Raw genomic sequence first — 14,634 nt, 5'->3', positions numbered from 1 at the left:
ATTCAGCTTGTGAAAGGCTAATTTCAGTCATTGGTGGCTTTGTTATTGATTTTCCTCATGTAGATCAGCCCATGACAGGCTAGATTTCATTGATGGGTTGCTTCGTTATTACTTTTCTTTTGTAGCACCAACTAGAGAGAGAGAGAGAGGCCATTTGGTTGGGGGGGGTGAAGAGTTTTTTTTGGGGGCCATCAAGCTGACTTATGGGGAGAGCATGTGTTGTGGGCATGTCTGCATGTTTTCATGTGTGTGCAAATGACTATAGCTGTCCTAGCATTCTAGGCTGGGGTGTCTAAAACCAAATGGAGAAGAGTATCGAAGGAACCAAAGCAGTGATCACAAGATGGGATCAATTCTTAGTATCAAGTTCAGTGTGCCAAGCTAAGGATACAAATGCACTTCTGGTCACTGTTTTCAATCTGTTTTGCTGCACTTGAGGTTGCAGTCGCACATACAAGTCTGGCAACTATTAGTACCAGCTGTTCTAAGATGAGAATGGTGTTGCAAGTGACCTTTTCCATAATAAGGTTTGCTCGTATCCAATCTTGTTATTTAGTTGATTGTCTTGCCACACTGTTGTGGAAGGAATGATGGTGAATCACCTACAAATGATATTGTTCACCTAGTAACTCTTCTCAGAGGGAGGGAGGCCCCATGGAATGCTTGGTGGTGACATCTTGCAAACTCATTGTTCTCATGCAATATACTCCTTGTGGCAACTTTTACAGTTTTGAGTGTGCTATCTACTATGGACCAGCTTTTAGTCAGTGTCTCAAAATTTGAGTACTTTTCCATAAGAAGATTTGCCCACTTTTTGTGAGAACAAAGAGGATTTACATTGTTAGTGGACCAGTCACCCTTTTGTGGATATTATGTTGACATTTGGGAGGGATTAGTGCAACTCCTGGATGTTGACCTGTGGTATTAGATGCTGTCAGAGCAAACAACTCAGCAACTACAAGAATAAGAGGTGTTTGTGAGCGTTTGGGTGCATGCATGTTTAGGTGCATGGTGGTCTTGATTGTTCTCCTCCTCCCTGGATGCATATACGAGACTGTTATATCATGTTGAATGAACAATGTGAAAAAGAGGAGTTGGTGCATGTGGACAAACAGCGAGCTTATTATATTTGATATTGTTCTTTTTCTTGTATCAGGTGGCTATCAAGAAAATGAAACGAAAGTACTACACATGGGAAGAGTGCATGAACCTGCGAGAAGTGAAGGTGACTTTCTTTGTATACAAACTGTGTATAATGATGGTTTTCCTGTCAGTTCTATCTTAACCTTAGTGTCCTTGTGTATGCAGTCATTACAGAAGCTGAATCATCAGAACATTATCAAGCTTAAGGAGGTCATCAGAGAGAGGGACCAGCTGTATTTTGTATTTGAGTTTATGGTGTGTAAGAAGCTTCCCATGTTTTGTTATTCTATATGGAAATCTGAACATATATAAAGGGTGCTCCTTGTTTTGGTTGATTCTCTGCAACTGACTATGTTTGAGGTTTCTAACCAGAGATTATGGATGACCATGTAGGAGTGCAATTTGTACCAGATTATGCAGGATAAGGAAAGACCATTTCCTGAAGGAAAGATACGCCACTGGTGTCGTCAAGTGCTCTTGGCATTGGCATACATGCATAGTCATGGGTTTTTTCACAGAGATCTCAAACCAGGTAATTGATTTTGGAGAACTTAATTTCAGGAGAGTCTTTGCTTTGAGTCTAATCTTTCTAATTGCTGGTAATGATGTTTTCTTGGGGACAGAGAATCTACTTATTACCAAGGATACAGTGAAGGTTGCCGATTTTGGCCTTGCAAGAGAAGTTTCCTCTCGGCCTCCTTTTACTGATTATGTTTCTACTAGATGGTGAGAGCTGTTCGAGGACTCTTTTAAAGAATATACCATCTTCTAGTGACTGCATCTTAACACATGCTATAACTTTCAAAAAGTCAAAATTAAAAAGAGCAGAATTAAATGGATTTCCAGTCGCTAATCGGGATATAAAAAGAGCATACTGTGGTGTGCTTAGAATCGATGAGTGTTATTTATTGAAAATCAAGGGGATAGGTGCTTTTGGGTAGGTAGTATGGTATACGCATATGGAGAAACAAGAAAGGAAGGATTGTCAATTCAGTCATTGGGGCTCATACAAAATCCGCATGTACCTTGAAAGGTTTACTGGATATTAGTAAATCCCCAAGCATGCCCTGTTGTAGAGCTTTAGTAAACAGACTTGCTAGGATGTGCCAGTTGAGAAAATAAGGAATGCTGATATGCAGTTTTTTTCCTAAAAGAGATTATACACATTTGTGCGAGCTGAGAAATACCTGGCTTTGGGCTGCTTCAAATTCTGAGAATGTAAGTGTATAATGTGCTAATGACAAAGGATATCATGCTAATCATGCAAAACTTGATGCCAACAATTCGTACTTTTTTTGAAGGGTGGTCTCCATATTCTTTTGTGCTGCCTAGCCTACACTGATGGCTCTACAGTAGCGTGACTTTCTAGCAGAGATCAACTTGTGGATCACAGCTGGCATTCAGGCCTGAAATGTGGACGTAATTATGGTGCATTAATCACTAATTGTCTCCTTAAAACAGCCCCAAAAAGAAGTTAATACTAAATTGTTTGTGCAACCTTATTCCCTCATTAGCCTTCAGGGCCTCTTGGAGTGCAAATGTCATCAATGTACTTGCTTCAAATGGCTGTCAGATCTGTGTTTTTGCTGCCATCATTAGTCGTCATTATTTATAGACACTGTGGACTGCTCCTACTGTGTTTTTCGGATCCATTTGTGTATGACACACTCCTTCAGCCACCTCTGCCTTGGTCCTAGAGACATGGAGGTTTGAGGCCCACTGATTTGTATCATCTTTTATTCACATTCATTCATTAGCTTTTAGCATTCTATAGATTGTGTTCCCTCCCTATTTCTGTCTTTGCCATACGATTTCCTTACACCCCTCCTTCTCTAAACTAGCCAAAGTCTTGCTCTTCTAGTTCCTCTTGCATTACTGTGGGATGGAGTAGGGTTATTCGTGGATGATGGGTGATAATAGATATACAGCTGGTGTTGATAGCAACTAGATGGGTGGGCTTGGGTTGCCAATTAATTCTTTATTTAGGAGAACACCAGTTAGCAGGTTGACTAGCTGCTGGATCGCGTTCTCCATGTTATTATTGTGCACCGTTGGCATTTCTGTCTTTGCTGACCGTTTCCTTACACCCCTTGTGTCTACACTAGCCTAAGGCTGCTCTTCTGGTTCGCCTTGCATTAGTGAAGGATGGAGTAGGGCTATTCATGGGTGATATTAGTTATACAGCTGGTGTTGATAGCAACTAGATTGATGCTTGATCCTGGATGCAGGTAGTTGACTTATACTTCCCTCTTTCGCACTCAACTGTGTATTCATAATTTTTTGTTCTTTCTCTTTGTATGTGTGCCATAGCAATCCACCCTTCTCACTTGAGTGTTCTTGTGAGCAAGGGAATGAACATGGCTCTTACATGTCCTATATGAGCCTAAGATCCTACTTGGTGTCCTTGATAGTTTGTGCTTTAGATCCATTTGAGAAATTTTGCATGTGCTCTCTTCTATGTATGGCACCGTGGCCATGAATGGGATATTGGGAGTAATAGACATGGTTTGGGTGGCATGGTAATGAGAGGATCTAGATAAGTATGGAGGTTGACATTCGGTGGTTTTCACTCATGATTAAATGACCACTATAGAGCAAGATTTTCATGCTCTTCTTGGAGTTTCCTTCATCAGCCAGGACTTGCATATGATGGATGTGGTTGTCTTGGAGGTTTTGATTTTTGGGTGCAGCCATTGTAGGAGTATCAACCTCTATGACATGATTGGGTTCATGGCAATATGATGGATGGTAGTCTTGTGCACAAACATTAATGGTTCGGTAGGCTGGTTTGTTGTCATAGCTCATGCCTGCACTCAGGTTGATTCGTTTGAGAGAGGTGTGAGATAATTGAATTTGGAGGGTGGTCCTCTTGTGGTGGTTTTGCTCAGCCTTTGACTTGCATCAGCTTAATATTAGGCTTAAAACTGTGAGAGTGCGCAACGGAAGAGGAAATACGAACACGGAGGAGAGGAGAGAAAGCAGAGAATGAAGGAAGAAAATCTGCACTGACTGAAATGAATGCTGAATACACTGAAATGTACTGATCAGTCCCTGCACGCAGCCCGAAGCGTCAGTAAGGGAATCAGATCAGGCTGATGACGATGGCAGCACCAAAGACGGAGGAGGAGGACGTCGGAGTGTGCACCTGCTGAAGAGAGATGATCAGCCAAGTGTGGGGGGCTGGCTATATATAGCCAAAAGAGCCCAAAACTGGCCGACCTGCCCCAGGGGCCCTAAAAATGGGCCGACTGCATTTAATGCAGTCCGACTGCATTAAATGCAGTCGCAAAATGCTGACGTGGCACATCTGGGGCCAAAAAATCCCGAAACAGGGGGACAATGCCTGGCAGGTGTGGGCAGCCTGGGAAATGCAGAAACTGCCCTAAAAATGCACACTGGACCCCGACAAATAAAGGGAATGTATAGAAATGCTAATTGACAGCCAGTCCGACTGTGACTAGCCTCCTCCATCATAACACATGACGGACATGTCAGAGCTCCTAATGTCCTCGTCTGACTCAGACTGAGGCTCACAGGCAGGAGATGACAAGGCATGACAAACATGACTGCTAACACCCGCTCTCAAATCCTGGATGTGGCTGAAGGCCGAAGAGGAAATAGATCCTGGGGTGGCTAGAGGAATGCCAAGGTCGATGAAGTCGGTCGATGTAGACTGCCGCTGAAGGAGCTCCTCACGGTACGAGGGAACCACCGGAGGAGAAGGTGGGGGATGGGAAGGAACCTGTGGAATAGAAGGTGCACAAGCGGGAACGGGTGTAGCAATAGACTGCCGCGGAGGACCCTGCATCAAAGAAGGGGAATGGAGCCTATAAAGCCCGCTCTCCTGCTAACCTGTAGATAAGACAGCTCCTGTAGAAGAATCCTCAATAACAACGGCATGCTCGGTGAAGATCACTCGTGTGCCAAGCCTCGTAAGGCCATAAACTGAGAGGAGGGGAAGGCCCAAATCCGGAACATGTAGGGCCTGTGAAAAGGAGCTCGAAGGGCGGTCAGTAAACAAAGGCAATGTGCCAACACCACTAATAGGCACCGATAAAAGGTCACCAACAGTGACTGAACCCTCTGATGGACGGAGATCCTGTAACAAATCACCTCGGGGAGTCATATGACTCGAAGCACCACTGTCCACTAACCAAGGCTGCGCAGAAGACACTGCAGCCACAGAAGAAGGATCCTCCTCCAAAGCATGGATATGAAGGAACACTGACTTATGGGTAACAGCGGGTGTAGAGGTAGAAGAAGGCTCCGATGTAGATCCACCCTTCGCTCCCGGACGAAGGTGAGGGTACTTCTTCCAGCATTTCTCCTCGGGATGTGTCCCTTTCCCACAGTGTGGGCACTTCGGTCTCTCTGAATCTGAGTCAGAGCCTGAAGAACTGTCCTTCTGCTTAGCGTTTGACTTCTTCTTCTTCTTCTGTCCTCCCGAACCTGCAACAAAGGCTCTAGTGGAGTCGGATCCACTAGCACTGACCTCTCTGAGTCGCTCGTCATGCTCCAAGACAAGCGGGGATAGCTCCTCCCATAGAAGCTTCTCACGGGTCCTTGATGTAAGAAGGTTGGTGTAGAAGACATCAAACCGAGGCGATGGCAGCTGAGTCAAAAGAATCATAGCCATGTCTTCAGAAGATATCGTCCGACCGAGGGATGCAAGCTCATCCCTCATATCCTGTAATTTGTTGATGTGGTCCTTCATGAAAGGACTATCATCAATAGCGAGCATCCGCAACTTCTTTTCAAGAGATATCCGGTGGGCAAATGTCTTCTGTTGATAGAGAGACGCTAGCTTCTGTCACACGTCCGCTGCAGTCTTCAACCTGTGAACATGAACAAGGACAGAATCCTGCAAACTCAGAAAGAGGAAAGATCGGGCTCTAGAATTGAGCCGATCCCATAAGGCTGCGCGATCCATAGATGTCCCATCTGCGGGATCCACCATAGGCCGGGGAGTAGGAACAGAAACAAGCTCCCAAAGATCGAAGGAGTCCAAGATACACTCCACCTTGCAGGACCATAAAGAAAAGTTGGAGCCATCCAATCGGTCCTCTTTGGGCAGTTGAGGAAGTACGGGTACCTGTACAGGGGGTACCAAAGGCTGCATCTTCGGCCCACTGGAAGTGGCTCGCCGAGATACATGAATAGAAGGGGGACGGGAACGAGGAATAGACTCCATAGGACGATCCTCGTGATAGAAATCACGCCTCCGTTCAGATGAGTGTTGAGACAAAAGCTCGTCATCTGAATCATCAAAGCCTGTAAACTAATGAGAAGACATCTTCCAATCTGCAAAATACCAGACACCAAAAAAAAACTGTGCCGATGCCGAAGAATGACCACCAGAAGGGTCACCAACCACCAGAAGAACCACCAAACTCCAAGAAATCAGGTCGCTTATCACCAGGAGGTGAAAACGCAGCTGTGTAGGGCACAAAATCCGGAGGGAAAGTTGCCAGGCACCAAAACGCAGCCCAGAAAAGAAGCGCCAGCTGGAGATGAGCCGCCAGGAGGGAAAACGACCACCTTGGATGCAAAACGCAGCCTGTAGGGGAGTCGCCCAGCTGAAGAGAAGGCCGCCCAGCTGAAAACGTAGGGAGCAGGAGCTGGTTGATGATGTGGCAGCCTCTGGAAGGGGCTGATGCAGCAAACGCAAATATTCAGACCACCTGGAGGGGCGGCCTGGCTGGTGGAGAGAAGGGGGGCAGCAACAGATGAGAGGTGTGGTCTCTCTCCAGTTGATGAAGACCTCCGTGCTCTCAGTTTGGCGATGATACCATGTGAGTGCGCAACGGAAGAGGAAATACGAACACGGAGGAGAGGAGAGAAAGCAGAGAATGAAGGAAGAAAATCTGCACTGACTGAAATGAATGCTGAATACACTGAAATGGATTGATCAGTCCCTGCACGCAGCCCGAAGCGTTAGTAAGGGAATCAGATCAGGCTGATGACGATGGCAGCACCAAAGACGGAGGAGAAGGACGTCGGAGTGTGCACCTGCTGAAGAGAGATGATCAGCCAAGTGTGGGGGGCTGGCTATATATAGCCAAAAGAGCCCAAAACTGGCCGACCTGCCCCAGGGGCCCTAAAAATGGGCCGACTGCATTAAATGCAGTCGCAAAATGCTGACGTGGCACATCTGGGGCCAAAAAATCCCGAAACAGGGGGACAATGCCTGGTAGGTGTGGGCAGCCTGGGAAATGCAGAAACTGCCCTAAAAATGCACACTGGACCCCGACAAATAAAGGGAATGCATAGAAATGCTAACTGACAGCCAGTCCGACTGTGACTAGCCTCCTCCATCATAACACATGACGGACATGTCAGAGCTCCTAATGTCCTCGTCTGACTCAGACTGAGGCTCACAGGCAGGAGATGACAAGGCATGACAAACACGATTGCTAACAAAAACAAGAAATGGCCTTCCCTATTATGGCTGCCTTTAGGTGCGGACCCTCTTCTAGTTTACTCTCCCCCTTGCACGTTCAACTATATGTACCTCATTTTTTGTTCTCTCTTTGTGTATTTGTAGCAGCAACGATCTGCCCATCTCAGTTGAGTGTTCTTGAGCAAGGGAAATGAATGTGGTTCTTACATTTGCTATAAGAGTACTAAGATCTTATGTAGTGGTGTTGGTTATTTGTGCTCATACTTGTTAGGTACGAAACGGTACGGTACGATAAAATATGGTACTAAATGGTTACCTTAAGATTTCATAAGGTACGGTACGATATTAGTACGACAAAAAAATAACTTGATTATTTTGGACAAAAGATAATAGAATAGATATTTCAAGTCTAAATAGCAATGCTATTAGAGTATATAAGACGAGTACTTGAGGGTAACATGCCAAGGCCCAAAACCTAATGCGGAATGCGCAACATGCGCTATTGCTACCTACAACTTATAACTACATAGATAGGAGTGGATACGTCATACATGCATGATCATACAAATAAGAGAAGTGTGGGCTTGATAGAGAGAAGGTTGAGAGAGATTGTTTGAATCTCAAATAACCTAATCTCATGGGAGAATCATATTAATATAAGGAGTATTTAGCTCGTCCCAAAGTGCAGTTCGAATGGAAACGATGCATCCATCAAGTTGGTACCTTATGGTACTAATACGTAAGGTATGATACCTAAAGTATGGTATAGTATCAAACCTTTCGTACGTGGTACTAGTGCAACTAGAGAGCGGAAGAGAGAGAGAGAGAGAGAGAGAGAGAGAGAGAGAGAGAGAGTTGGGGGAGAAATAAGAAATAAAGAAGAAAAAAAAAAAGAAAGGAGAAAGAAAAAAAGAAAGTTGTAGACTTAAAGTAGAGTGGCCAAAAAGTGCCCATTTTTTTGTACTAAATCGTACGGATACGTACTGTACCGTACCACACGGATCAGTCTGTACTACGTACGGAGACAACCCTGTTTGTACTAAAGATCCATTTGAGGAGCTTTGCATGTGCTCTCTTCTTTGATATGTGGCTATCACTGCGCTATTGGGAAACTATTGGATGCTATGCGTGGTTTGGTTTAGATGTTGGTGTGGTTCTATGAAGAAGGCACAAATTTAAGGTGTAAGCTACCTTACTCCACTTGCTCTTTGGTAAAATGGTAGAGGACTCTAACATGCTTTATGTTGTTGCTAAAGATAGGGTTGCCAACAAGTGCAATGGCAATTTGGCATTCACAATATGCATTGTGGGAGCCTCACATGGAAATTGCAGCTTCGCTATTGTACGCCTCAAGTAGATGGCTTTGGTGATATCATCATATGAGGCTCCATATTCAACTTTGGGTGAAGATGTAGCTACAATCCCTTGTTTTCAGCTTGGCCAATAGATGGGAGGTGAGCCCAAGGAGAATATGTAGTCACCATGGAAACGTCAAATTATTCGAGTCTCTAGACTAGTTAGAATTAGTATATGCTTGAAGGGTTAGTTTGTGCTTCAACATGTCAAAAGTGGAGCAAATAACCATAGGGCCTCCTTACAAGCCTCAGTGGCTGCAATGTACTCAGCCTTGGTAGTAGACAAGGTTGTGCATTTTTGTACCTTAGACGTTCGAGAAACAACACCTCCAACAAAGGTGAAGACATAGCTAGAGGTCGACTTCGTACTATCGACATGTCCTGCATAATTAAAGTCTGTATAGCCCACGACTTCGGTATCCTGGCCATCATAACAAATGCATATATCTGTAGTGCCCTTAAGGTATCTCGTGATGCCCTTTACGGCATCCCAATGTTGCTTGTGAGGTGTCACTATACGGTGAGCCACAACTCCTATTGCAAATGCTCATGGCATACATTAGGCTGCCCACAGCCAATGCATACAAGATCTTGGCCTATACTATGATATGTGCAATGGTGGTCTACCGTCTGAGTCTGTGATCAATAGGTGGTTGATGTACGAAAGCAAATATCCCCTTGGAAGTAGATTGTATATAGGGATTTGGATCATTAGGGCGAATGGAAGTCATGGGATTTGAGAAAATTGTCCACTCTGTGGAACCAAAATCTGGGATCTTGCTTCAGTCCAGAAAACAGCAATCTGGAGGTAAATGATGATGTGACAGTCTGCGAAATCTGCATTTGACAGCAGATGTGAATTCTGGAGGGGCAAAATACTATTGTTTGGAGAGAGAAAAATAATGTGGCAGGTTGCTATCCTGCATTTGACAGAAGGGCAGCTGTGTTTCAGTCTGTAGGAAACAGGTCTTAAAACGTTGAAGTGTAGCAAGAACATGAACTAGCAAGAGCAATCAACTAAACTGTATATCAGCAAATATATATGTTACAAACAACGAAGCTAGAATGCACCCATATTGAAAGGATGGCACCTGTTGGCCCCTAATCCTGGTATCCCTTGCAGTATTTCTTTTAATGATGAAGAGCTGTCAAATCGGAGGACAAAAGTTGATGCTCAGCTTGTACTGTGGTCTAGACTCGTATTTTGATGCCCCTGTGCCCAAATACCACATTTGGCAATCACAATTAGTGCATCCAACAAATCACTCTATGAGCCCTAATTCACAACAGTAAATTGTGTCAATGCATGCTCTTCCGAATTAGTCCAGCTTTGTCCCCTTACTTTGCCAACCGTTTCTGTCAGGCATCAACATTCTTCATCATTTAGCACACAGCCTTTTTAGTGGTTGACATGACCTTAAAACACTGCATGAATGTCTACAAATTTCCAAACTTTGATGGAATGCACAGCCACAAATTGTTCTATTCTTGAGCTTGTGTTTTTCAGCTCTTATTTATTTCTTCAGAATAAACCTCTTTGTTTAAAAAGTTTGCCTCATTTCTACTTGCTTGTGTCTCATCTTTTGGAGTGTCTAATGTGTGTGCTTGTTTCCTTTCCTGTTTAGGTATCGTGCACCAGAGGTGTTACTTCAAGCATCTTCTTATAATGCTGCAATAGGTGACACTTACTTAAGCTTGATCAGGCTGCAACTACTACTACTATTTTCTTTTATCCCTCCCACTACTACTACTACTACTACTACTACTACTACTACTACTACCACCACCACCACCACCACCACCACCACCACCACCACCACCACCACCACCACCACCACCACCACCACCACCAAAAACACAAACAAAAAAAAAGGAGAGAAGAAAAATCACATTTTTAGCTCACTTCAATTGATATGCAGACATGTGGGCAGTTGGAGCTATCATGGCAGAGCTGTTTACTTTACGTCCCCTTTTTCCCGGTGAAAGGTATATTTTTTGCTGCTTAATGATGGTGTGGCCGATATGGCCAAAGTTTTAGTCATAACAGCTGCATTTTGGCAGTGAAATAGATGAACTATGTAAGATCTGCAGTGTGATTGGAACACCAAACAACCAGAGTTGGCCTGAAGGCCTTGAACTTGCTCAATCACTAAGTTTTGATTTCCCTAAGGTATTTGTTTTTATTCCTCAGTTCAGTGCTTGCTTGTATACAATAGTTTGTTGGTTAACTTATAAAGGAATTATTGGGATTTTTAAAGTTTCCACGAACTCATCTCTCAAGCTTAATTCCGACTGCAAGTGTGGAGGCCATCAATCTTATGTCGGTATGTGACATGTGGTCTATGCCAAATTTCAACTCTGTTGTTTTGATAAGAGGGATTTGGATGTTGTGGATCTCTGGATTTTAATTTCTAACACTTTGTATCACATTCAGGCTCTGTGTTCATGGGATCCTAGCAGACGTCCTACTGCACTAGAAGCTCTTCAGCATCCGTTTTTCCAGGTGTGTAATGTATGTTGTTTTGTGGTTAGATGCTCGGTATCTTCCTTTCTTAGCGATAATGATAAGTTTATGCAGTGTTTTTTCTGGCTTGGATTGGAGATGGAAGGGTCATGAATAATTTTCAACTTGTGTCACACAGCAGGATAGCTAGTTAGCTAGTTCTCGTCTCTTTAAATGTGATTTTGGTCCCATCTTGTTAAGTTGTTCGAACAGGATCATCCACAGCATATTCAAAGTCTAGTCATTGCCAATTCATAGTAATTATTGACTGCAGACACCTATTCACAGAATTGAATGAGAGGTGGAAACATACTTCTAATTGTGTACAGCAACAAATTAATAGAAAATGATGCTGGGTTCTCTCTGCAAAATTTAGTGCCTTATATCAGTAGACCGAGGAGAAATGTCCTACTCACTAAGCTGTAAACATCTCCACCATAGCATACCACATATGTCTGATAAACATTTCTTACTTACCAGTCCCTGGAGTGCTGTTGGGATGTGTTTCAATCATGAGATTTTGAGTTGAATATGATTCTAGTTAGGAATGTTTGGCTGTAAATATGGCATGTTTATTGTTCTTATTTTTTGATGGATTTTTAAGCTTACATGCATAAACATTTTGTCAATAACACCCTTTGGGATTTTGGTCCATCGAGTATATCTAATTTTATTCCACTGACTCATCCACACATGGCGTCCTTAAAGAAGTCAGATGGAACTGCAAGGGCTCTGAGCAGTGTAAAACTCAGACTGTGTTTTTGTTATTGTTCATTCTCTCTAGGTTGGTGCTTACATTCCTCCAAGCATTCTGCGGCTTGGACAGTCATCACCAAAAACAGGTGGGGAATATTTACCTTGAAAAAATTCTCCCTTACCCCTTTCCAGTACAATTTTTCTGTTTTGCTCTTTGTTTCAAGTCTCATCCTTCCAAGAGCTATTGGCTTCTGGTGGCACGTTATGAGTGTATCTGATAGTTGATTCATCTTCTTAGGGAACTCTTTGAACCTTGGACACAAAGATCTAAATAGACCTGAGGAGGAGAAGAATACTGAGAAGGCTTTGTCTTCAACCATCATGAAGAAAAAACCACCCTTACAAGGTTTCTCTCTATGTCAATCATATTGTTGTTAATATTCTGGTGTTTTTTTGATGAATTACGACTGATGTCATCCATAAACTTGACAGCTCGCATGGCACGAGAGCAATATTGTGAATCAACTAAGATGGACAGTGTATCTAATTTCTCTCTCTCTCTCTCTCTCTCTCTCAAACACACACACACACACATGCATGCACATGCTCCCCTTGCGTGCCCTCAAGACAAAAATGTGAACACCCTACCCCCTTAGTCTCTTTTTCATTTTTCTTCCTTAATCTGGTGTTGTGTTGCATCCTATGTTTATATTCCCATTAGTTTAGCATTTATAGACTCCATGTTTCTATGTCTTTGTTCCAATTTCTAGTGATGAATGCATGCTCTTTTTTAAATTTTTTTTTTGACTGGCAGCCCACTAAAGGGATGAATCTCAATGGTGGTGGGAGAATTCCTCTCCATGCACAAGGTCTGTTATGTGTAAATTAAAATATGTACAGTAGAAAACCAAATGTAGTCAAACTCAATGGTGGAATTTATACCTTCGCAGGTGCTTTTGACAAATTGAAGTCTTCCCCAACTCTCTTCCACTCTAGGAGGTAGTTGAAGCCTATTTAAAACAATACTTCAGCCTTGGATACTGACTGATTTGTATCTATTCTGATCTGTTTTTTGATTTGATGGGTGTCTTGTTGCACAACCACAGGCAACCTTGGCAGCCGTCTTCAGATGGCTACAAAGGCCTCCCTCAATCAAGAGGAAGGCAAAATATGAGAGACTATCCTGAGCCACCGAACAATGTGTATCAGCAGTATGGGAGAGTCCTTGAGCGGACAAATTCTCGCTTTGAGAGTTGTGTTCGTGTAGGGGCTGCCCGTCGCCATTAATCTATCAGTATACATATATACTACATGCTTAGTTTCTTCCGGTGCTGCATTTTTTGTTTGAACCACTTCCTCTCTCCATCCAAACTACCCTTCAGGTTTTTACTCTGTAAAATCTATTTGAAAGTCATGTATTCTATATGATGAAGCAATGAACTTCAGAGCGTTGACTGGACGAGTACTTGCTTTAAGATCTTTGTTTACAAGGAGCTGCTCATTGCTCATATTATGGATATATATGACTTGAGTTTTTATTTACACTTTATACATGAGTGGATGCTTTATGACTGACGATTGCAAAGCCATTGTGCTCTACTTGCTTCATCAGAATCAGGTGGGGTCTGATGTTTAACTAATCAAACCCTTTCAGAATTTGAGGGCTTTAATCATGGGGGTTGTGCTTGTTGCCCTTGATTGATACTAAACTTTTAAAGGTTTTTATATGACACACATTTGCTGTTTAGATGATTGCATAGCTATTGTCTTGCACGTATATCACCATCAGATTGATTGCATACTTTTTGGATTAAAAACAGCTATATGAAATGTTAATCTCAAATGTTGTTTTTCTTGGATTGCCAGTGTTAATGTTTGAAGTTAAAACTCAGCATTGCAATCCTATTTTCTGAGGTGCTTCATACTTCACAGAAACTTTTCTTTAGATTCACCTTGCTTAATCAGACATACCTGGACAGAAAAGCCTTTTGATTGGTTGAGCGGGTGATCAGCTTACTTGCTATGAAAAAGTTTGCCAGGTTGTCTGGCCCAGCTTATATCCCATGGTTTCAAAATTCTAAGAGCCTGTTCAAAAGCCCAGAATACAACTGCTTATAAATGACGATCTGTGGAGTTTTGAGTGTTGCAGTCCTTGGGATGAGGGCATGGGGGGCTGGTCGATGGTGTTCTTTTAATGTATATCAAAGTTTAGTTGGACCATGGTTTGCTTTCCCTGATCTAACAGCTTTGGCTTGTGAATGCTAAAATATGTATGAATGATTATTATTTGTTGGTGTCTTTTCATGTGAAGGTCTGTACATGGCATAGCTGATGGGGGAAGTGAGATCGGTGACAATGTGATTGCATGTGAACCCAAACACAGGGCTTGCAAAATGGTTCATTACCTTGGTCGTGAGAGGATTGTAGGATTTATTCAATTATTGTGTTAGGATATTCTATATGTTTGATTGTGTAGTCATGTCCATGCTATTTAGAAATGATTCTAATTGAAACACCATACATGTTATCTAGTAGTG

General features: G+C 42.9%; 1 protein-coding gene across 1 annotated transcript in view; it reads left to right on the top strand.

Moving 5' to 3' along the window:
* LOC148031420 (cyclin-dependent kinase F-4-like) overlaps positions 1-13,668 on the top strand; it is a 32,185-nt gene extending 18,517 nt beyond the window's left edge. The window contains exons 3-17 of the mRNA XM_087684962.1: positions 1,157-1,225; positions 1,309-1,398; positions 1,537-1,675; positions 1,767-1,869; positions 10,524-10,576; positions 10,818-10,884; positions 10,960-11,068; positions 11,157-11,222; positions 11,333-11,401; positions 12,186-12,243; positions 12,396-12,503; positions 12,590-12,636; positions 12,912-12,966; positions 13,048-13,096; positions 13,204-13,668. Coding sequence (XP_087541088.1) covers positions 1,157-1,225; positions 1,309-1,398; positions 1,537-1,675; positions 1,767-1,869; positions 10,524-10,576; positions 10,818-10,884; positions 10,960-11,068; positions 11,157-11,222; positions 11,333-11,401; positions 12,186-12,243; positions 12,396-12,503; positions 12,590-12,636; positions 12,912-12,966; positions 13,048-13,096; positions 13,204-13,384 — 1,263 coding nt within the window. The 3' untranslated portion in view covers positions 13,385-13,668. The remainder of the gene's footprint in view (positions 1-1,156; positions 1,226-1,308; positions 1,399-1,536; positions 1,676-1,766; positions 1,870-10,523; positions 10,577-10,817; positions 10,885-10,959; positions 11,069-11,156; positions 11,223-11,332; positions 11,402-12,185; positions 12,244-12,395; positions 12,504-12,589; positions 12,637-12,911; positions 12,967-13,047; positions 13,097-13,203) is intronic.
* The last annotated feature ends 966 nt before the right edge of the window (positions 13,669-14,634 follow it).

This window comes from Lygodium microphyllum, chromosome 9, assembly GCF_053477565.2.
Source record: "Lygodium microphyllum isolate KBCC chromosome 9, Lygodium_microphyllum_v1.1.10, whole genome shotgun sequence".
NCBI classification, from domain to species: Eukaryota; Viridiplantae; Streptophyta; class Polypodiopsida; order Schizaeales; family Lygodiaceae; genus Lygodium; species Lygodium microphyllum.
This window is presented reverse-complemented; position numbering and strand designations above follow the sequence as displayed.